This window comes from Sinohyriopsis cumingii, chromosome 1, assembly GCF_028554795.1.
Source record: "Sinohyriopsis cumingii isolate HCF-2022 chromosome 1, ASM2855479v2, whole genome shotgun sequence".
In the NCBI taxonomy this organism is placed as follows: Eukaryota; Metazoa; Mollusca; class Bivalvia; order Unionida; family Unionidae; genus Sinohyriopsis; species Sinohyriopsis cumingii.
In genome coordinates, this window is record NC_142961.1 from 163,784,278 (window position 1) to 163,807,766 (window position 23,489).

General features: G+C 35.5%; 1 protein-coding gene across 1 annotated transcript in view; it reads left to right on the forward strand.

Moving 5' to 3' along the window:
• The window catches only part of LOC149808290 (uncharacterized), a 145,644-nt gene extending 123,572 nt beyond the window's left edge, over positions 1–22,072 (forward strand). Inside the window, exons 9-12 of the mRNA XM_089975662.1 lie at positions 1,418–1,580; positions 3,844–7,063; positions 13,975–14,195; positions 15,811–22,072. Of these exons, the coding sequence (XP_089831788.1) occupies positions 1,418–1,580; positions 3,844–7,063; positions 13,975–14,195; positions 15,811–15,984 (3,778 nt within the window). The 3' untranslated portion in view covers positions 15,985–22,072. The remainder of the gene's footprint in view (positions 1–1,417; positions 1,581–3,843; positions 7,064–13,974; positions 14,196–15,810) is intronic.
• The last annotated feature ends 1,417 nt before the right edge of the window (positions 22,073–23,489 follow it).

Below are 23,489 nucleotides of genomic sequence, written 5' to 3' on the forward strand. Positions count from 1 at the left end.
CATTCTTTCTAATTAAGTAATTTGAATTTGACTTGTATATAGGTCAGTCCATTAAGATGTTAAATTTAGTCTAGTTTATCATCACAAACAGCTTTCTTATTACATATATATATGTTAATTTATTAAAATATAGACTTATATATCACAGCTCTTTCATGGGCTGTTACACTTGATGAGATTTCAGCCCAGTTTAATGATGGATTGGGGAAAACTATACAGTTTGATTTATATAATTCTATTGGCCATTTTCATTTAAACATTCAAAGAAATTAGAATAACTAGACTAGGTCAGGGAATCATATTTCACATTTAGTAGAAAAAAAAGATATCTGTAATTTATTATGTCTGTGATGTTCTCATTTTCACTAATGGAAATCTGACACCTACCAGTAATCAATGTGTATATTGCAGGGCTGTCGTTCATTATCGCCTACACCATTAATATCTGCAGGCTATTACTCAATGCTAGACAGGGCTTTATAAAAGATATTACATGGAATATTACATGGATCTTACAGCTTTGAAGGTCTTAGCTTGTACTTTTTTATTGGGTTGAACTCCAAAGTTGGCTGGGCCATTTTACCTTTTGTACATGCCTCTCCCTCCTCACTTAAGTTAATTTCAGCCAAGCCTGAAGAAAACTGTTATGATCTAGCTAGTTGAAGCACACAGTCATGGGATGAGCAGAAGCTAAAATTCACTTCATTTAAGATAACTTGCTTGAATTTTAAAACTCTCAGGAATTCATTTTTTTTAGATGAAAATTTCTCAAAGACTATGCCTGGAGGTGAATGTGTGTGATGAGATATGCTTTGTTTTTTCAAACTAAATGATGGGATCACTTTACCTTGATGTACATTTCTGATGTTTGCACATGTAATGGTTTAAATAATATATGAAGTACTAGAGTTTCTGATGTTAGCACATGCAGTGGTATAAATAATATATAAACTCATAGAGTTTCTGATGGTAGTACATGCAATGGTTTAAATAATATACAAAATACCTGAGTTTCTGATGGTAGCACATGCAGTGGTTTAAATATATAAAATACTAAAATACTAGAATTTCTGATGGTAGAAAATGTAATGCTATAAATAATATATAAAATACTAGAGTTTCTGAGGGTAGTACATGCAATGGTATAAATATATAAAACGCTCAAGTTTTTTATAGTAGCACGTGCGGTGATTTAAATAATATATAAAATACTAAAGTTCCAACATAAGAAATGGCCTGAATTTCTTTAAATACTATATCATGACAAGAGCCTGACTTTGGATGCTGTAAGTTTTATCCTGACTAAAAATAGAGTTGTGAAGATGATGCATCAGGAAGACATTTACAGTTACACTGCAGCATGTTTGAGGAAAAAAAGCAAACTTGAAAAAGAAGATATTTCATTTTCATATTTCAGAGACAGTAAAATTGCTCAGCTACTGAGAGATTCACTTGGAAATCTGTCCTGTAGAACTTGTATGCTCGCCCATGTGTCATCAGCTGTCTCCCATTACAATGAGACTTTGCAAGTCATACAATTAGCAGCAAGGATTCACAGGATGAAAAGAAGAAAGGCAAAGGTGGGTTTCATTTACTTTTATTGCAATTCTATAATAATTTAAACTTTATTGTACAGGTATCACAGATTAACTCATTAACCCCTGGTGCCACATTTGTGCATCAGAAGGTAGTACCCTACTTTTGAGCTCTGTAGCATCAAGGTCATTTAAGGTACACCAAAGTGGGTGGCATTACAGAAAAGTAGACAGATGTAGTTCTACAATGATACCAAATAATCTGGACTTTCTGCTCACATTACAAAATGGGAAAAAAATCTTTTTAGACCCAATTATTTTACATAAAAATCCACCCATTGTTGGATTCACATTTTTTGTCCGATTTTAGACTTTCTGGCCTCAGATCTAAAGCATACCAGTCTGAACTGCACATACAGGCAAACCTTTGTAAAAAGTAGGATAAGTTGGAGATGTTGAGTAAGAAGTGGCCATGACATGAAAATGATGGGTCCAGAAAGCTCCCCCCCCCAAAAAAAAACTCCAAATTTTACCCTTCTACATGTGCACAAGCGAATAGCCGATGAAAAACAACATTTCTAGCACAACTAGGCATCAGGCTAAAGGGAAATTGGTTGGAAGCTGATTTGTTGGGATGTATTCAGAAGCAGCACCCAAAATTTGTTTCCTGCTTGCATTTCAGGCAAAAAAATTACAAAATTCTCCAGGGGTTAATGAGTTAAGAAAGGCAAAGGTAAGGGTTTTGTTTATTTTCAATACAGTTCTATGTTAATTTTAACTTTATTATTGCACAAGTTTCACAGGTTAAACTTGCTGTTGATCCTAATTGGCAGTCCAGGTCCTGCTAATTGACAGTCCAGATCCTCCTAATTGACAGCCCAGGTATTCCTGGCATGCAATGGTCAAGTTGTACAATGACAGGCATGCAGTGGTCCAGTTGTACAAAAACAGGCATGCAGTTTTACTTGGTCAGGTTGTACAATGACAGGCATGCTGATAAGTTGTACAAAGACAGACTTGCAGTTTTGTGTATTCCTCTTACATACAGTTTTGCTGTATATGACATAGTGTCATTGTTGTAACACAAAAACAGTTCTAGTGTATATGACATAGTATCATTGTTATAACACACAGTTTTATCATATATGATATAAAGTCATTGCTATAAAACACATATAGTTCTAATGTATATGGCGTAGTGTCATTCTTGTAACACACAATCACTGCTGCTGTGCTGACAATGAAGTGTTATATTTATTCATTGCAAGTTATTTATCACACACTAAAACTCATTATAAGTACTCTATTCATAACTACGTTTATCATATATAAAGTTACCCAACAGTATAACAATATGACACTAACAAGGACCATAATCATGCTAACGTATAGCAGTGTATCCATGCTTATACTATTAATCAGTCTTTCCACATCTTTTATGAACCTTTGATTTTTTCAGCAAAATATCAAATGACTTAATTGTTTATGTCTCTGACAGCCTGTTTGATGCAGTTTTGTTTGATTTGAAGTTTGCCAAAATTTCTTTAAGTTGTAAATTACATGTAATAATTTAATTAGATTTGTGTAATAATTTACTTATAATAATTTAATTAGATTTGCATAATAATTTAATTAGATTTGTTGGTGAACGATGCCCAAAGCCTTATAAATTATTTCAGATAAGTTTAAATATTTTTCATATGAAACAGGAGCCTGTTATTGGCCCTCTTGGAGGACAGCAGAAAAAGTATTAATGGATATAAAAATAAAGCGTAGTGTTTGCCGAGGAGGGGCTGCAGAGCACAAGGTTGACTTAATTTCAGTGTTGTCTTCCTGGAAAAGGCAGCAGAACACAAGATTGTCTCAATTTTAGTGTTTTCCTGGAAAAGGCAGCAGAACACTAAATTTACTCAATTTCAGTGTTGTCTTCCTGGAAAAGACAGCAGAGCATGAGATTGACTTAATTTCATTGTTGTCTTCCTGGAAAAGGCAGCAGAACACAAGATTGAGTAAGTTTTAGTTTTTTTGCCTGAAGTTGCAGACAAAGAGATATAATTATCACTTTCTGCTGGCAATTTCAGTTTTTTGGAAGTCTTTTTAAGTCATTACACTATCTGGCGGGCTGTATACACATGTTGGGTATCTTGTTCTATAGAACCATTGTTTGATTTATGTTTGTTTACATCATTTTTCTGAACGAGTATAACAGAATTCCTATTTGTTGTAAGTGAAAATCCAGTATGTGTTCCTCAGAAAGAGATCTCGTCAGTTTTATCATTTTTCACTGATGATGATCTTTTTTTTTCAGTTCTCAAGTACGAGTTCAGATGATAGTTCAACAGATGATGGTAGGATTCGAACCAGACCACTACGAGGATTTCGAATGGGGACACTACGCGAGGACATGTTGTATTCATCTTCATTTTCAGACCCTGATTACACATCAAGTAGTGAGCAGTCATGTGACACAGTTATTTATATTGGTGCAAATGGACAGTCTCTTTCCGATCGTGAGTTGACGGATCATGAGGGACCACCAAGATCCGTGCCTCGGACAAATCCTCGCCTTCCACGGCGTACAAGTGGATCACGTTCATCAGGAGAAGAAGGTTCAACTTCAGACAGTGGAAGAAGTTTGATCTCACTACATCACACCCATGTCGCAGGTTTGACAAGGCTTCCAACACGTATTGGAACACCCATCAGAGATGTTGGTGCTTCCTCAGGATCTCGGCATGGAACACCAGTAAGAGAAGCCACTCCAAGCTCAAGGCAGGTAACTCCTGTGAGGGAGATTCCTGCTTCTGCTGTTGAAGTAATGCAAACGCCTCCTATGTCCCCTACCATTGGACATGAACAGCTACCTCGCAGATTGGGCACAAGATCCAAAAGTCAGAGCAGTCCATCAAGAAAAGACGATGCTGGTGCTCAGTGCTTTACTGGTGTTAACATCATGGATAAAATTCAACAAAGACCCAGTCCTATGCATAGGACCAGAAGAACTAATTCAGAAAGTTCTGCCCCCATTGAGGGAGAATGTTGGGTTGATGGCCCAGGGGCAGCCTTCTACCCAGAACAAAAACAAGGAGAGGAACAGTGGGTTGACGGTCCACAAGCTTTTGTTGTTCGAACAGAGCAGCCAAAACCAGACAATAGACATTTGTATAATCCTAAAATTGCTCCTGAGGAACAGTGGGTTGATGGTCCTAGAGAAATGGTTGTAAGCCCAGAGAAACGGCTTGGTTTAAGTAAATCACCTCTGCATACAACAAGCAAGAAGGCCCATATTCGTGATTTGGTGCAAGAACAAAAACTATCCCTGAATCACCAACAACAGACTTCGCCAAGTCATCATCGACAACAGTTGACTAAACCTTCACATGTTCTTCATGATATTAAGGAGAGGCCAGAAAGTACTGCAAGCAATGACAGCAATACATCCATTGCAGCACAAGCTGCCGACTCGAGGCCAAATAGTTTTGGTGCAAATACAGATGAAGCAGATCAGATTAGAAACCAAGTCGAATCAGGAGAGGTGAAACCATTTGTCAGAGATTGGGTGGATAAACATAGTTCTGTGGAAAAAGAGACTGTACAGATCTCAGATTCTAGTGTAGGTTTCATCATAAATGCAGATAACCAAGTTATTGCAACACTGGAATCCTCTGGGTTGCATAGAAGACCCAAACCAGATGACCCACATAGTAAGAAGTTGATGATGAATTCATCAACACCAAAACAATCACCAAATCATTCACCTAGTGGATCTCCAATGATACAACGAAACTCACAGACAAGCACACCCAAACTTCAGAAATCTCAGTTGTCTGCCCCAGCCAACCCAACCAGAAGGGTGAAGGAGTGGTTGCAGTCTGTGGAAACAAATCAGCCAGTTGAGTGCAGTCAAACTGATAAGGAACCACAGCAGGTAATGCTGGACATGGCTGTTAACACAGATCCTTGTGAAGAGTTTGAAAACATGGCAGTAGGACATTTGAATATTTCACGAGATATTTCATCGTGCAGCACCATGTATCCAGGCACATCTTGTGACGACTCACAGCTTCAAGAATTTACTGATGCAGAAAAATCAGGAGAGATATTTGCAGAAACCACACTTCAAAGCAAACTTGGTGACATTAGCTTTGATAGTAGTGTAGACACATCTGAATTGAACCAAAGTTTGCTCCAAAATCGTGACTCCATTTATGAACTTGAGATGGATGAGCAGCTGGAGCTGGCATTGTGTGAAAATGTGGGGAAGGGTGCTGAGCTGTGTGATGATGAAACTTTCAGTAATGCATCATGTGCCAAAGATTCCGATGTGGAGATTGTTCTGGATTTTGATGAATTACAAGAGTTTGGCAGTATGAAGAAATCTGATACTGCTCAAAGTGTCAAAACCCTTGTTGCAGAAAATGCTGATGAGGATGGAGAAAGTAATGAGATATCAGTGTGCAATAATAATTCAGGTTGGGAAGACCAAGAGTCCTCCACAAAACCTAAAACTTTCGAAAACTACAGATATGAGTTGACAAAACCATTACTGTCACGAAAACCAGATGGCGCCTCAAATCCCAACCTGATAAGTGAACTGTATCCAGAGGGTAAAAACAGCCTGAGTGTTTTGCGAGAAGAATACCTTATTGCAGCAGCCTTGTCTAGTCAGTCAGTTTTAGAAATGTCACCAAAATATTCTTCTACCTCGTCTTCCATTTTAAGGTCTGTGGAAGGTGATGGACAAACTGTGGAGGATATGAAAAAGGACAGATTTGATATTTCATGTTCAAAACCTCCTTTGCCACAGAAACCATCTTGTTTGAAATCTTTATCTTCGTCCAAGCCTCCATGTGGTCATTCTGTCAAATCTAGCTGTAGTTTGAAAGTTTGTAAAGATTGTCAAAAGCTAAATGGATCTCAAAAGAGTCCAAATTTACACTGTAGCCGAAGAGACAAAGAAAAATCATTTAAACAGCAGAGATCAAATTCACAATCTTCTAATGGCAGTAGTCCAACTAGCCCCTCAGTGAGTAAGAACAATAATGGGTCAAAGTCACAATCACCAAATCAAAGTCGGCTACCAATTTTCTCCTCAAAAAGTGCTTCATCCTCAAAGGACTCCAAAATAAACAAGAAAAAGGAAAAAGAGTGTAAAAAGGTCAACAATGGACGAGTAAATGAATTGTCACATAGTTCTAGTCGGGGTCATGATTCAGATAGTGGTAATGACAGTGGGATTGTTTCAAATGAGAAAAATCTTCTCTCACCTTATGCCACAGTAACAAAGCCAAGGACTGTAAGTCACTCAAGTAGTGGTCATGGGAGTGACAACAGCAGCACAATGAGTACGGACCTTCACTCTAAACAGGGAAGCACTTCGGACAAGTTACATGGTGGCACAAGCAGTGGTTATGAAAGCATGTTGCGAGACAGTGAAGCATCCGAGTCATCTACTGCACAAGAAGATAGCACAAGTGATGTTTCATCAGGAGACAAAAGGAGGGGATCAAAGAAGAAAAAGGGACAAAGTGAGTAGGTTTGGAGCTTTATAGTATTGAAAACTAATGGGATACAGAGTTATGTAGAATATAATGCAAGTACTTACAAAAGCGGCAATATCACATTTCAACAACAGTACCAAGAGATTGCTGTAAATCAATTAAATTTGATGTTAATTTTTTTAATATACTTTACATTACTCATAACAAGATTGATAATGTTGTAAGAACTTAAATCACAATCTGAATAGAAGCAACAATAAATTAATTATCATCAAGCAGGGTCTGTTCTGGATTTCTAGAGTAGCATCAAGCAGGGTCTGTTCTGGATTTCTAGAGTAGCATCAAGCAGTGTCTGTTCTGGATTTCTAGAGTAGCATCAAGCAGGGTCTGTTCTGGATTGTAAGATTAGCATCATACAGGGTTTATTCTGGATTACAGGATTAGCATTAAACATGTTATGGATTTCATGATTAGCATCAAGCAGGATCTGTTCTGGATTTCATTAACATCAAAGATGGTCTGTTCTACATTGTAGGATTAGCATCATAGAGGGTCTGTTCTGGATTGTAGGATTAGAATCATACATGGTCTATTCTGGATTGAAGGATTAGAATCAAACAGTCTATTCTGGATTGCGGTATTAGCATCTTTACAGGGTCTATTATGGATTGAAGGATTGGCATAATACAAGGTCTATTCTGCGTTGCAGGATTAGAATCATACAGGGTCTATTATGGATTGAAGGATTGGCATAATACAAGGTCTATTTTGCATTGCAGGATTAGAATCATACAGGGTCTATTCTGGATTGTTGGATTAGAATCATTCATGGTCTATTCTGGATTGAAGGATTATAATCAACTGGTCTATTCTGGATTGCAGGATTAGCATCTTACAGGGTTTATTCAGGGTTGAAGGATTAGCATAATAAAAAGTATTCTCAATTGTATGATTAGCATAATGCAAGGTCTATTCTGGATTAAAGGATCATAATCAAACAGGGTCAATTATGGATGGTTAAGGATTAGCATAATACAAGGTCTATTCTGGACTTGGATTAGCATCATACATGGTCTATTCTGGTTTGCAGGATTTCTCAGGAATTGCTCATGAATATGTTTCAAGTTTATGTAAAGTGGTGATGGACCTTAAAACAAACAAGACAATTTTTTCTCTTTATGTGTTTCCAAAGCTTATAGTCATTGAACATATCACCCCTCCTCTAAATAATGGAACAAAAACATCACTAGGGTACCAGAAATATAGACTGAATGTCAGTTACAGCTGTGCCCTAAATAATGGAACAAAAACATCACTGGAGTACCAGAAATATAGATAAATGTTGGCTACAGCTCCCCCCTAAATAATGGAAGAAAAACATCACTTGAGTACCAAAAATATCAACAAAATGTCAATAAGATTATAAGTTTGGTAACTCGTAAAGCAGTAACAACTCAGGTCCGCTTAATGATTCCCTCCATTGCCTTATTATTATTCAAAGATCTGCTGTGTGATAAATCAAAAATCAGTCACAGAGTTCTTCTGCATCACTCGGTGAGTTGCCCAGTTGCAGTGTGACAAATTAAAGATCCATGAGTTACTCTACATCACTTACTGACTCCGTTGCTGTGTGATAACTCAGACATCAGTCATTCATATACCCTACATCACTTAGTGACTCGGTTGCTGTGTGATAACTCAGTCATCAGTCATTCATATACCCTACATCACTTAGTGACTCAGTTGCTGTGTGATAACTCAGACATCAGTCATTCATATACCCTACATTACTTAGTGACTCAGTTGCTGTGTGATAACTTGGACATCAGTCATTCATATACCCTGCATCACTTAGTGACTCAATTACAATGTAAAAGGTCAAAAATCTTTTACTTGGATACCCCACATCACTTAACGACTCCCCTTGTTTCTGTGTGATGACTCAAAGATATGGATCTTAGATATTCCATATCACTCAGTTTTTCCTGAAATCGCTGTGTAATTACTTAGACAACAATCATTTGTATAACTTGAATCACACAAATACTCTATCACTTGGTCAAAAACTCTAAAACCTTTTTGTCCCACAGTGCTCTGAGTCAGATATTTTTTTACTGTATTATCATTACAACAAACTTTTGATACAAACCCCCTGTCTTTACAACACTACTTTTGATAACGAGTCCCCTGTCTTTACAACACTACATTTGATACAGATTCCTAGATCTGACAATGGCACTTTTCATGACTGCTCAACATTGCCATGATCACACCTACCTAATATGTAAGTGTGACACACTGAATGGGTTACTGCTTCTTTATTGATCATCTGAAAATAAGGTTATCATTAGGTGCAGTATGACATTTTCAATTGACCAATAAGAGGGTAGTTTTCCATTCAATGCGATGCACTTGTATTTTAAGGAGGCATGATTATGGCCATGTTAGTGTAATATCTATAGCATGGGAAAACAGTCTGGCATTCCTTAAAGGCATCATAGTAAGTCGGACTTTGCATAGGTGTACAAAGTCAAATGCCTGAGCTAAACATTGGTACCAAATTTGTTTCACTATGTAAAGCGTAGCTTCAGATATCTGCATTGATTCTGAAATAAGTTGCATGAGAACAAAGTATCCTTTCTTGTGGGAATTCACACTGCATGTGTAATTTGTAGGAAAATTGTGATCATTGATAGAAGCCCCGTGGCTAACAGCCGCATTTTTATGCAATACTCTTCTTATATTATGTAGTTATATTATTATGTAGTTATATTATATAGTTCTATTATATAGTTATATTTGAATAATATAGACATACTGCTAGTTCATAGGTTACCAATTTTCTGTTCTTTAGGTAATAACTTCTAGATGCTGGATTATTATGACTAAACAGCATTTGAAAGCCTCTGTGTGATTTGCCTTGGCAGCAGTCTCTGAGATTTGCCTTGGCAATAGGTGCCCATTTTTGCCATATTAGGTTGATTCTTTAATTCTCCTTCACTTTGAAAAATGTATTATAAACTTGATCTAACAGTATAGTTGGAACCAGTCTTTTAAGAAAGACACTGCTAAAATGGGGATTGATCCCCATTGTAAAACTTTGTTGGGATTATCAAACACTGATTTAGTAGCACTAAATATTGCATGTAAAAGTTCTCAATTTGCAAATTGAAAATGGTAACTTATGTGAATGATGTATATCTTGCTTATTACTTAAATAATTTCATATGAACAAACTTCTCCAAAAATATGTAAGTTATTTAGTACTGTATTTTAAATAAAGATGATATTTATAGGTTTTACTTTCATCATGGCCATTTATTTGCACATTCTAATATAATAAATAATAACTGTTTTCCTCATCTCTATACTGAATTTCTCTGGAGACTTCTTGAAGTCTGTTCAAAGCTGACAAATATGTTTTCCACATGCAATTTTGTCTGAACACAAAAATCAAAGTAATAGGCAAGTCTGCATCCTTTGCTTACACAGTGTTGAAACAGACCAGGAAAACACCCTAAGTCATTAATGAGAATGATAGTAAACTATAATATAATTGGCACGTTTCCACATTTATGAGCTTTAATGTTAACTTGATTAGGAGTGCATGTGTAAAAACAAAGTATCTTGTTACAAGACTTTGCCAAATGATTGATTACTTTGATATTAATGTAATGATGTGAAAAAAATAGGCATATAACCATAGTAGTAGATCAAGAGAAGCAGGCAGTTTTGTTTTAATCCCTTTTCCCTTTCAAATATTATGAAATTATTTTTTTCCTGGGTATCGGTTTTTATGGTTTGTGAAAACTGACAATGTCGTCAGTACATAAATTTGTGGAATTAAAAAGAATCAATGTTTGCTGGATCTTTAAATTTCACAAAATCCATGATAATGTGTTCGCATAAAAATGTGTTTCCAAAGAAAAGCTAATTCACACTAGTTTGTGATTTTGGTGAAAAGTGAAGAAATTGGTTGACCATTTTAACCAGAACTTCTCAAAATTAAACACGTGTAGAAATAAATTCTATATCATTTATCTCACAACATTTTTGACGTATAGACGTAAACTTGGTCATATTCTTAGTATTTGGAATTGGAACAAAAAGAATACATAAACTGTAATTAGAATAATACATAAATTTGCATGGGAAGAATACAGAAATTTGCATGGAAAGAATACATAAATTGGCATGGGAAGAATGCATAAATTGGCATGGGAAGAATACATAAATTGGCATGAGAAGAATACATAGATTGGCATGGGAAGAATACATAAATTGGCATGGGAAGAATACATAAACTGTAATTAGAATAATACATATATTTACATGGGAAGAATACATAAATTTGCATGGGAAGAATACATAAATTGGCATGGGAAGAATGCATAAATTGGCATGGGAAGAATAAATTGGCATGGGAGGAATACATAGATTGGCATGAGAAGAATACATAGATTGGCATGGGAAGAATACATACATTGGCATAGCAAGAATACATAAACTGTAATTAGAATAATACATATATTTACATGGGAAGAATACATAAATTTGCATGGGAAGAATACATAAATTGACATGGGAAGAATACATAGATTGGCATGGGAAGAATACATAAATTTGGATGGGAAGAATACATAAATTGACATGGGAAGAATACATAAACTGTAATTAGAAGAATGCATATATTGGCATGGGAAGAATACATATAATTGCATGGGAAGAATACATAAATTGGCCAGTTGAAGAATACATAAATTGGCATGGGAAGAATAGATAAACTGTAATTAGAATAATACATATATTTGCATGGAAAGATTACATATATTTGCATGGGAAGAATACATAAACTGTAAATAGAATAATACATATATTTGCAATGGAAGAATACATAAATTTGCATGGGAAGAATACATAAATTGTAATTAGAAGAATACATACATTGTAATGGGAAGATTACATCATTTGGAATGAAAAGAATACATAAATTGGCATGGGAAGAATATATAAATTGGCATGAGAAGAATACATAAATTGGCATGGCAAGAATACATAAATTGCCTTCAGAATATTTTCAACAAAATGTTTACATTGGGTCTATGCAAATTGTTTGTTTAAAGGTAGTTTTGTTGAATAATTTTAAAGAGTAAATATTTCCCATGAAGCTCGTCTTGTTTGTCAGTTGAATAATAGTGTTGTTGTTGTTGTAGGGTTTAACGCCATTTTCAGCACACGATAGGCTATACATGGAGGCCAGTATTAATGGTGGAGGAAGAACCGGGGAAAACTCCGGAAAGAACCACCGACCCACAAGAAGCTACTGGCAAGCTTTCTCACATACCCACATTAGCCGAATCCGAGACTCGAACCAACACAGACAAAGGTGATATGGCAGTGATCTGTAACAGAGAGCGCTTTAGATCACTCGGCCACTCAGGGCCCCCGAATAATAGTGTTATATGTCAGACTCAATCTAAGGGTCACAGGTTCATAACCCCACCCCACCCCACCCCATGCCTTTCCATGTTGACTGCCTTGGTGTGTCCTTGGAAAATGCTTCAATACCCACCCAGGCCATTCCAAGTTGATTGCCTTAGTGTGTCCTTTGGAAAGGATTCAAAACCCACCCAGGCCATTCCAGGTTGACTGCATTGGTGTGTCCAAGGGAAAGGCTTCAGTATCCACTCAGGCCATTCCAGGTTGACAGCCTTGGTGTGTCCAAGGTAAAGGAGTCAATACCCACCTAGGCCATTCCAGGTTGACTGCCCTGGTGTGTCCATGGGAAAGGATTCAATACCTACCCAGCCCATTCCAGGATGACTGCCTTGGTGTGTCCAAGGAAAAGGCTTCAGTACCCACCTGGGCTATTGCAGGTTCACTGTCCAAGAGAAAGACACTTAGCTGCTGTTTCCTAAGCATGCTGTAGCCAATAATGTGCTAAAATTGCTTTTTCATAAAGCCAGCTAATTAACCAAATCACCATCATTATGTTGAACATTTGAAACCGCTAAAGTATTTCTTGTAGTACTTATGTCACTTTAGTCACATTATCAGCTGAGTCATGACTATACCGTATAAATTCATTACCATACAAGAATGTTAAAATTGGCATTATTTTAAATCACATGTGTACTGACACTAAATTTGGAAACATGATTGGTACTAGTCATAGCCAAACATTTCAGGCAAGACAGGGTCTTTGTAAAGGGGGAGGGGAACAAAGGTCACATGCAAAGACTAAACAAACACTTGAAGTTACAAGAAGGAAAAGTTATAAAATTATTATACCAAAAAAAGTATCCTACAAAAAAAGAAAGGAAAAAAAAAGAACAAAATCTACAAAAAGGTGGCTAAATTTATTGTGGTATAGATTAAAAAAGGCAGCTAAATTTATTTGTGATATAGATTAATTAACTCATGTGATATAGATTAATAAGGAACAAAAGGTTCTTGCATGCCACAAATAATCAAAACAAAAATTAATTAGAAGCTTAATATTTATCTGACTTGAAATAAAACTCAAGTAACATATATCGATTACTTGAACACTTGCCATTACTATATGTATGCAACTTTAATTAATACTAAGTAACTCAGACATCAATCAGCTGAATATTTGTCATTACTCTCTCACTTCAGTAACTCAAACATCAATTACCTGAATTAGTGCCATTAGTGAAATGGCTCACTTGGTGCCTGTTTAAACCATTCTCTTGTCTGTTTCCCAAATAAACTCAAAACATCAAAGAACTAATCCAGTCATTTGTTTGTGCAAAACTTTAGAACTTGAAAGTTTTTAATCTTTTTCTCTATGTCCATTTTTCTCTCTCACTCTCTCTCTCTCTCTACATATATATATATATATATATATATATATATATATATATATATATATATATATATATATATATATATATATATATATATATATTCAGACTCTAGAAGAAGCCGGTCAGCACCAGCAAGATCCTCGGAGAGCCCAGAGACCAGCAGTAGCCGGAAATCAAGTCCATCCAGTAAGAATTCCCTCAGCCCAACCTGCAAGGCCTGGCTTGACACCAGGCAAGTACGCCACATAAAAGATGAGCCACTTGAGATCAAAGAGTATGACAAGGAAGACTTGAAACGCATTCAGAGGAGACGGATAGAGGAGGAGGTGATGACATTTTCAATATATATATATATATATATATATATATATATATATATATAATCTGTTAAATAAGAGGGGAGATTAAAAAAATGTGTACTTTTCATTAGCACAGTATGTTGTTTTGCCAAATGTTAATGATTTCATCTTTGAACTTGATTTTTTTCATCAGGAAATTTTACTGGTGCAACTCTTGTTTTTCAAAATATTGTTCTATAGTATGGTTACATCAAACTGGATGTACTGCAAAATTTTAGTGATTTCCTGCAGATGATAAGATAATGTGTCGCCTTCATGATTTGAACTGCACCACTAGCATCAGCATTCAAAATATTTTCAGTTGACTACTTGTCTTGCAGGACAAGGGACTTGGAACTTATATGTGCCTTTTAGGGCAACAGACTTGGAACTTGCACTTGTCTTGCAGGGCAAGGGACTTGGAACTTGCACTTGGCCAGCACCAATTTTGCTTGGCTTGACAAAGTGACTTGCCCATCCTTGGATCTCACTGCTGAAACTTATTAGTGAGCGAGTGGAATTTTTAAGATCTGATGAAGGTTCTTTGTCTGATTTTTGTGTTAAAACTTTTGCATGTGTGTGTGTGTGTGTGTGTATATATATATATATATATATATATATATATATATATATATATATATATATATATATATATATATATACAGTGGAGCCTCGTTAATCCGGACACATTCGTTCCCAGCAAATATGTCCGGATTAACGAGTTTTCCGGATAATTGAATCATGCACATTTTTTATTGATGGTGTCACCATAATATATGTAAAAAGTACAACGAATACAAACTGTTATCTCCCAGTTAAATGCGTAATGGTCAACTAATAAAATGCAGTCATTTTTATAAGTCATATTTTACAGTTGCTAATGATTGATGTCCCCATTTTATTCGAAAATGAAGCCCTATACAGTCCACAGCTTAAAAATGTCAACTGTATTTGCACAGCAAACAATAAACTGTGATTGTTACATACAATTGGTAAACAACAAAGAGGCTTAATGACACTTTTAATTTATTTACCATATGTTATGTCAAAAAGCGTGGATGATTTGATCCCAGTGTGTTTATTTAATTATTAACACCCCCATCAGCAACTAGCTAAAACAGACATTGTTTATACAATCGCTGGTTACAATATGGTCACGCTACTTATTTATTGATAGTGGCCATGGACTCTCAAGGGCTTCACTACTGTGTTTTATGTATTATTCTTCTGATTGTATTTTCACATACGATTTTTCGAATTTTCTTATTTTTGGACAGATTATTTCCGGATTATCGAGACAAGTTTTAATGTCATTTTACACTTTGGTCCCTGATTTTGACTTCCGGATCCAGAACGCGGATTTCTTGATTAACGGAGCAAATTAACATTTAGGAATTCCGTTCCCGTTGAATTATGTCCAGATAGCGAGGTTTCCGGATAAACGGAGTCCGGATTAACAAGGCTCCACTGTGTGTGTGTGTGTATGTATATGTATATATATATATATATATATATATATATATATATATATATATATATATATATATATATATATATATACACAGTGGAGCCTCGTTAATATATATGTTGCTTTCTTTTCCAGCAACAGACTCTAAAGAAAAATCAAGAAAGAATGAAGGAAATTTTGAAACAGGACCAAGATCTTAGCAATGGCAAGGAGCAGTTCATCACTGACCGTGGCAACAATTGGAGCTTTGATTGCCGGTTCCTTATGTGCTTTAGCTGTCGTTCAAAATCACGGAAAACCAACGTGTAGAAATGGATGCTATGGCATATTTAATGGAGAACCCATATCAGACAAGTGTGAGATGGACAAGTCTTCCCGATACATGATACCAATGTTACTTAATCATGACAGGACCAATATGTACTGCTGCTTTTAGTATCATTTTGAACTTGTGGCATTTCAGATTAGTTTATTTAAGTTGTCATCTTACATTACTTCTTTACAGTTAAAAATGATTTTGACAGAATCTGGACAGTCTGTTAAGAATCATGTGCATACCATTAAAGCTGCTTTACAACAGCTTATACATTACACAAATTTAGTGTCTTTTATTGTTGTTGCTCAAATTGCTGAAAGAAACGGATTTGAAGAAACCAGAACAATGATCTAAGTATCTGGTGCTATGAGGCTTTGTTAAAAAAATTAATACAGTCACATGTGTGGGAATAAATCTTGCTGTAGCTGTGATCAAGAATATTTTCGAGCCTCAATTATTGAAGCATTTAGTATGGACAATTTGGACCAACCCTACAGAATACTTTCCACCCATCATGCCATCAAGTTTATGCCAATTAAATAAAAAAAATATTTTGATGTCTTCATGTATGCATTGGCAGTGCAAGTGGCCGTATCATATACACAATATATTTGTTGTTGTAGGAGTCGTATTTAAGCAAAACTGAATTTTGTTTTTATAAAGACCTTGTGTAATTTGACATATATTGTGTAATCATGGAACATCTTGACATATATTGAGTAATCATAGAGCATCTTGACATTGAGTAATTAGAGAACACCTTGACAGATATTGAGTAATTATAGAACATCTTGACGTATATTGAGTAATCATAGAACATCTTGACATATATTGAGTGATCATTGAACATCTTGACATACTGAGTAATTATAGAATATCTTGACATATATTGAGTAATCATAAAACATCTTTACATATATTGAGTAACTATAGAACATCTTAAGATATATTGAGTAATTATAGAGCATCTTGACTTATTGAGTAATTATAATAAAATCTTGACATATTGAGTAATTATAGAACATCTTGACATATATTGAGTAATTATAGAACATCTTGACATATTGAGTAATTATAGAACATCTTGACATATATTGAGTAATTATAGAACATCTTGACATATGTTGAGTAATCATAGAACATTTTTATCAGTTTGCATTCATTTAAGATTATGCTTATTTATGCAGGTTATTAGGACTCAACATCATTCATTTTGTATTATTAGGACTCTACATCTTTTATTTTGTATTACTGGGATCCCACATCAAGATGCAGGAGACCTAGTCTAATCACCATTGCTGTCTGTCATTCCTTTTTTGTCCATTCACACTTCATATAACCACCAAAGCTGTGCAACATTCAACATTCGCACATAATTGGAGTCTAATTTGGAAGACAAATTGCCCATGATAAGTAGATGAACCTTTCAAAGGTGTCTTTTTTTGGGTCCAATTTTTATGAAGTCGCAACCCATTTTCAGTCAGTTTTACAACTCCTTTTCAGCAAACCCTTCTATCCAACATAACTTGGAAACCATTGAACATATTCTGATGCAGTTTTTGTGTGTACATTGTCTCATAATCTTATATATGCCTTTTATGGGTTTTGTCTTGTCAGCTCCATAGAGTTATGGCCCTTGACAGTTAAATTCACATTTTCACACAAGATGATGCATGTAACCAACATCACATAAGAACCATTCAACATGTTCTAGTGCAGTTTGATTGTCTCATACACCAATATGTGCATTTGAATACATGTTATGGCCCTTGACTATTTGAAAACAAGTTATGTCCCTTGACTATTTGAATATAGGTTATAGACTTCGACTTTATCATATTCTGATCCAATATGGTACATAAACATTATCTCACAGACAAAGATGCACCCTTTCTTTGTTTTGTTTTGTCAGCTCCAATTTGGTTTGAGTTGTGGCCCATTACTGTTAACTTGATGTCTTCATATGGGATGTTGAGTGTAACTGGCTGATTCTAAAACCATTCAGAATATTCTGATACAATTTGATATGAACATTTTCTCATAGACATGCATGGTTTAGTCATGTCTGCTCCATTTTGGACAGAGTTATGCCCCTTAACATATTCTTGTCATATGGAAATTTAGAATGTTGCTTGCAATTAGCAAAGCTCAAGAACCAAACAGCGTATGATTCAATTTGGTAAGAACATTGTCTCATAGACATTGATGTGTGTTTATGGGTATTTGTATAGTCTACACCATTTATGACAGAGTTGCGGCCCTTCTCAATCAACTTCCACTATTTAAATATGATGTTGCTCATAATTAGCACATGGGAACCATTCAATGTATTCCTATGCAAACTGAAAGTTTGATTTCATAGACCAATGTTTCTTGTCTTCTCCAGAGTGTTGTCTCATGTTGATCAATTTGTTATATTTATCTCTATATGCGATTTTGCTTGTATTGATGAGACCTTGAAGGAGTTATGGCTTTTGTCAGTCAGCCTCCTCTCTTGTCATGGGAATTTGCTTGTATAGGTGAGACCCTGAAGGATTTATGGCTCTTGTCAGTCAGCCTCCTCTCTTGTCATGGGATTTTGCTTGTTTAGATGAGACCCTGAAGGAGTTATGGCTCTTGTCAGTCAACCTCCTCTCATCATGGGATTTTGCTTGTATAGATGAGACCCTGAAGGAGTTATGGCTCTTGTCAGTCAACCTTCTCTCGTCATGGGATTTTGCTTGCATAGATGAGACCCTGAAGGGGTTATGGCTCTTGTCAGTAAACCTCCTCTCTTTTCATGGGATTTTGCTTGCATAGATGAGACCCTGAAGGAGTTATGACTCTTGTCAGTCAACCTCCTCTCTTTTCATGGGATTTTGCTTGTATAAATGAGACCCTGAAGGAGTTATGACTCTTGTCAGTCAACCTCCTCTCTTTTCATGGGATTTTGCTTGTATAAATGAGACCCTGAAGGAGTTATGACTCTTGTCAGTCAACCTCCTCTCTTTTCATGGGATTTTGCTTGTATAAATGAGACCCTGAAGGGTTGTATTTCAAACATTTGAAGGAGTCATGGTCCCATCATACCCATCTTCTCTTAACTTTAGTTTCCCAACAGTTCTTCTGTTTAAGGCCTAATGAAGAAAATTGTTGTGAGCAGGACTATTTGTTGTGCACCCATTGTCATGCCAGAACCATTTGTCATGCACCCATTGCCATGTCAGTATCAGTTGTCATGCTCCCATTGTCATGCCAGTATCAGTTGTCATGCTCCCATTGCCATGTCAGTATCAGTTGTCATGCACCCATTGCCATGTCAGTATCAGTTGTCATTCACCCACTGTCATGCCAGTATCAGTTGTCATGCACTCATTGCAAATAACTCTATTTGTTATGCTTGTATGTTTCTGCTTGTAAATTCTGTAATATTTTAATTTGTTTTCCAATTAGTTTTATAATTATTTTGATCCCATGGTACTTTGTAACTTTTCCATCCCTAATATGGATACATAAAATATTGTTGGTGTTGTTTTATAATCAGGATTCACTAATAAATATTATCTTAATCATGATGGACATAAATTTAATATATTTGTTTAGGCTTTGTTACTGCCAGTAGCAACAACAAAGTCAACATAAGCTTGTTACTGCCAGTAGCAACAACAAAGTCAACATAAGCTTGTTACTGCCAGTAGCACCAACAAAGTCAACATAAGCTTGTTACTGCCAGTAGCAACAACAAAGTCAACATAAGCTTGTTACTGCCAGTAGCAACAACAAAGTCGACATAAGCTTGTTACTGCCAGAAGCAACAACAAAGTCAACATAAGCTTGTTACTGCCAGTAGCAACAACAAAGTCGACATAAGCTTGTTGCTGCCAGTAGCAACAACAAAGTCAACATAAGCTTGTTACTGCCAGTAGCAACAACAAAGTCGACATAAGCTTGTTACTGCCAGTAGCAACAACAAAGTCGACATAAGCTTGTTGCTGCTGGTAGGAACAACAAGTTCACAAAGAAAGAAATTTATCATTGCTGGTAGGAACATCAAGTCTACAAAGAAATAAATTTATCATTGCTGGTAGGAACAACAAGTCCACAAAGAAATAAATTTATCGTTGCTGGTAGGAACAACAAAAGTCCACCATGAAGCTATCCTTGTTCGTAGGAACAACAATGCAAAACATAAATTTGCTGGTAAATCTCTGCAGTTACTTGATTTTTTAAGAGGCAAATTTTGATCAAATCCTTCACATAACAAGAATTAATATCATTGCAAAGGAAAAAAAAATCTCTTTGAAAACATATTGCTACAAAAAAAACTCCACCAAATTCCAGTAAATCTAAGAAAACTTTTACTCCCCATGAAAACATCAAATTCATGTAAATCTAGCCTTGGAAAAGAACATCACTGATACTGATACAAATGCAATGAACTGTACTTTTAATTTTGGAGACTTATTTTTGACAATGAAAATTGCCTTTAAAATTTAAATCTTTGTGGCTTTGTTTCTGACTTGTAATATTTTACTTCATGCATTTGCCAGATATTAACTGGTCACTATAGTTTACTATTTGCCAACCAATTAACAGACCACTACAGTTGACCTCATTTGTAACAGGCCACTATAATTTACCTCATTTTCATCAGTTAATTACTGTTGATGGTCTTATGACATGTGTTTATGTAAAGCATCATATGGATTATGTGTCATTTTGGTTGTGAAAGCTATATTTGAATATTTTTTATGGTTTTTTTTGAAGGTATGAACAAATATATAGAAAAGTTACACCATGTAATATAAGCGGAGTAATCACATTGAAGAGTGGTTCTTTGTTCTTGGAGACAGGTCTTTTGGAAAGGGGTGTATCTTGGAGACCGGTCGTTTGGAAGGGAAGATCTTGGAGACAGGTCTTTTGGAAAGGGGGCTATCTTGGAGACAGGTCTTTTAGAAAGTGGGAGTCTTGGAAACACGATTTTCAGAGGGTGGGTGGAGACAGGTCTTTTGGAGGGTGGGTGGGTGGAGACAGATCTTTTGGAGGGGGTCTTAAATCTTGAGATTTTTAGACTTGATTAATAATCGTCAGACCTTCAAGAAAGAAATAAATCCAAAGAATTTTTATTCTTAAATTCACTTTTCTTGGATAAAATAAAAACTGGTGATCAATTATTCTTGTAGAATTTAAAACCAGGTTTAATACACAATTATGTCCATTTTCTGTTGTTGAACTGTTCATACATGTATATTTCTTGAAAACTATAATCTTCCTAGTGTTTGCTTTCATGAAAAATATTTAGCTATGCATGTATCAAACTGCTGATTATATCTTGTGCTGACCAACTAATTGACAATCTCATTGATGTTTTTTTTTACCAAATTCAGAAATATATGGCATGTTTTGTACATCACATAATGAAATCATTTCTGCGTAGCATAACTGTACTGTACTAAAATGTATTTAGAGGAAAGGAAAATAATTTTGAACTTGCATTGCAATCTTTTTTTATATACCACCATGACAGTATATGGCGTTTAGAGTTACCATTATCTGTTAGTACATCCATCCATCTGTCACAGCCTGGTCGAGTTTTGCATTTAAAACATTTCAGGCACTGTGGTGAGGAATCTGTTTCTAGGATCACATTTCTTGTTTTGCAAAATTTGTGTATACAAAAGTGGTAATAATTCATATCCACCAGGCCAGGCAAAACCAACTGAATCAAAGTCATTTTTCATAATTGCTTATTGTATAAATTTTTTATAATATTTATGTTGATTCCTTGTAAAATTTGTGCATATAATGAGTTTGAGCAAAAGATGTGGTTTCTGTGTACATTTTGAGTTGTTGACACTGATTTTGACAGGTTATAGTTGTAATGGAAAACAATTTTCAGAAACAGTCTGTGACTTTGGTTGACTGGCTCAGTAACTTGCTAGTGTTATATGTAAAGATCAATGTACATAAGGTAGTCTTGTATACAGTCTGAAATAGCATATAGAAGGGTACCCATATTTATCAAGGAGATAATATGTAAATGGTTTGGTTGCCTTTACCTAAGTTATAATATGAGATATTTGCAATAAATCATTTATGATACTTGATATTTAATTATTATTATTCCCCTCCCAAAAGTAGTTTCAAGATAATCCTATAAAGATTTAACATATTTTCAGGATTAGGTTATCATCAAATTAGCTTATTTCTTTGGGAACCAGTCAAACTTTCTCACATGTTTGAATTCTTGAGAAAAAATACTCTTCCATTTTCTTTATTTTCCCTCATATTACTAAAGGTACACTTTAAACCAACACAGGTGCAGTTAATTTTCTGAGACCTTGAAAGATTTTTCTTTTCTCAAACTCTCCTTCTTCTTCACTTAGCTTTGTTCTGAAAACTCTGAATCCATGAATGATTGGAAACAAAACAAAAAAAAATTACATCCCACCAACCAATTACTTAGAAAATAACATCATTGTGTCTACATCCATTTTAAGAATAACATGGTCCTTCCTCAACATTTGAAACATATGCTTATATTGCCTGTATTTGGTTCAACTATTTCACTGTGATTCAAAATATTTCCCAGTATTTGGATCAAATATTTCCTGTATTTTGATCAAATTTTCTTATCCTTAGTAAGGACAAAAGTTTTATTTTGGCCCAAAGGAAAAGCAAAGTTGTCCCATTTAAGTAAACAGTCTGTAAGACTTAAAATTTAGTGAATTCAGTTGAAAAATACATTAATTCTTAATGAACTTAACACAATTCTTACAAAGTTAATGAACTTTATCACAATTCTTACAAAGTTAATGAACTTTATTACAATTCTTACAAAGTTAATGAACTTTATTACAATTTTTAGAGCTCCTTCATTATTGGGATAGGGATCGTGTCAAAACCTCATTTTTTACTACTGTTCAGTCCTGTTAGGGACTTGGAGTCGGTGCCAGAGAAAAGAATTGTTCCACTCAAGTCATATGGTATGAAGGGCCATCCAATGCATGGAATTGACTGGTCTAATCCTTTCATGCCGGAAATGATTTCAGGCCCTTTTCTTCAAACTTGGGAGATCGTAGTTGCATTCTTCAGATCTACGTCTTACAAAGTGATATTAAAAGGAGGACGCAGGTCCTCTTATTTCCAACAATTCAAGAAGATTGAGAGGCGCTCTCACCATCTTGCTCAGTATTCCGCCAGGGACAGTCCCCTCGCTCCGAGCAAGGAGTTAGGGGATAGGTTTTCTTTTAGCCCCAGGACTTCACGGAAACAGTGACACTAGGCAAGAGTCCTGCCTCCCAGGAACAAGATAAGGACGAAGACGTAATGTCAGTCCTTATGCACTCTCACGAGTTCGAAGTTGAACAAGCTAAGGTGGTGACCCCTCCATTACAGCCTCTTCCGCTGCCTTGCGATGGAGGAGATTTTGATCTTTTGACAAAGCGGTAGGTGAAGTTTATCATCTTCTGCCCACAGATATGTCAGAAAATACAAAAATTCTCTTCATCTTTAAGAG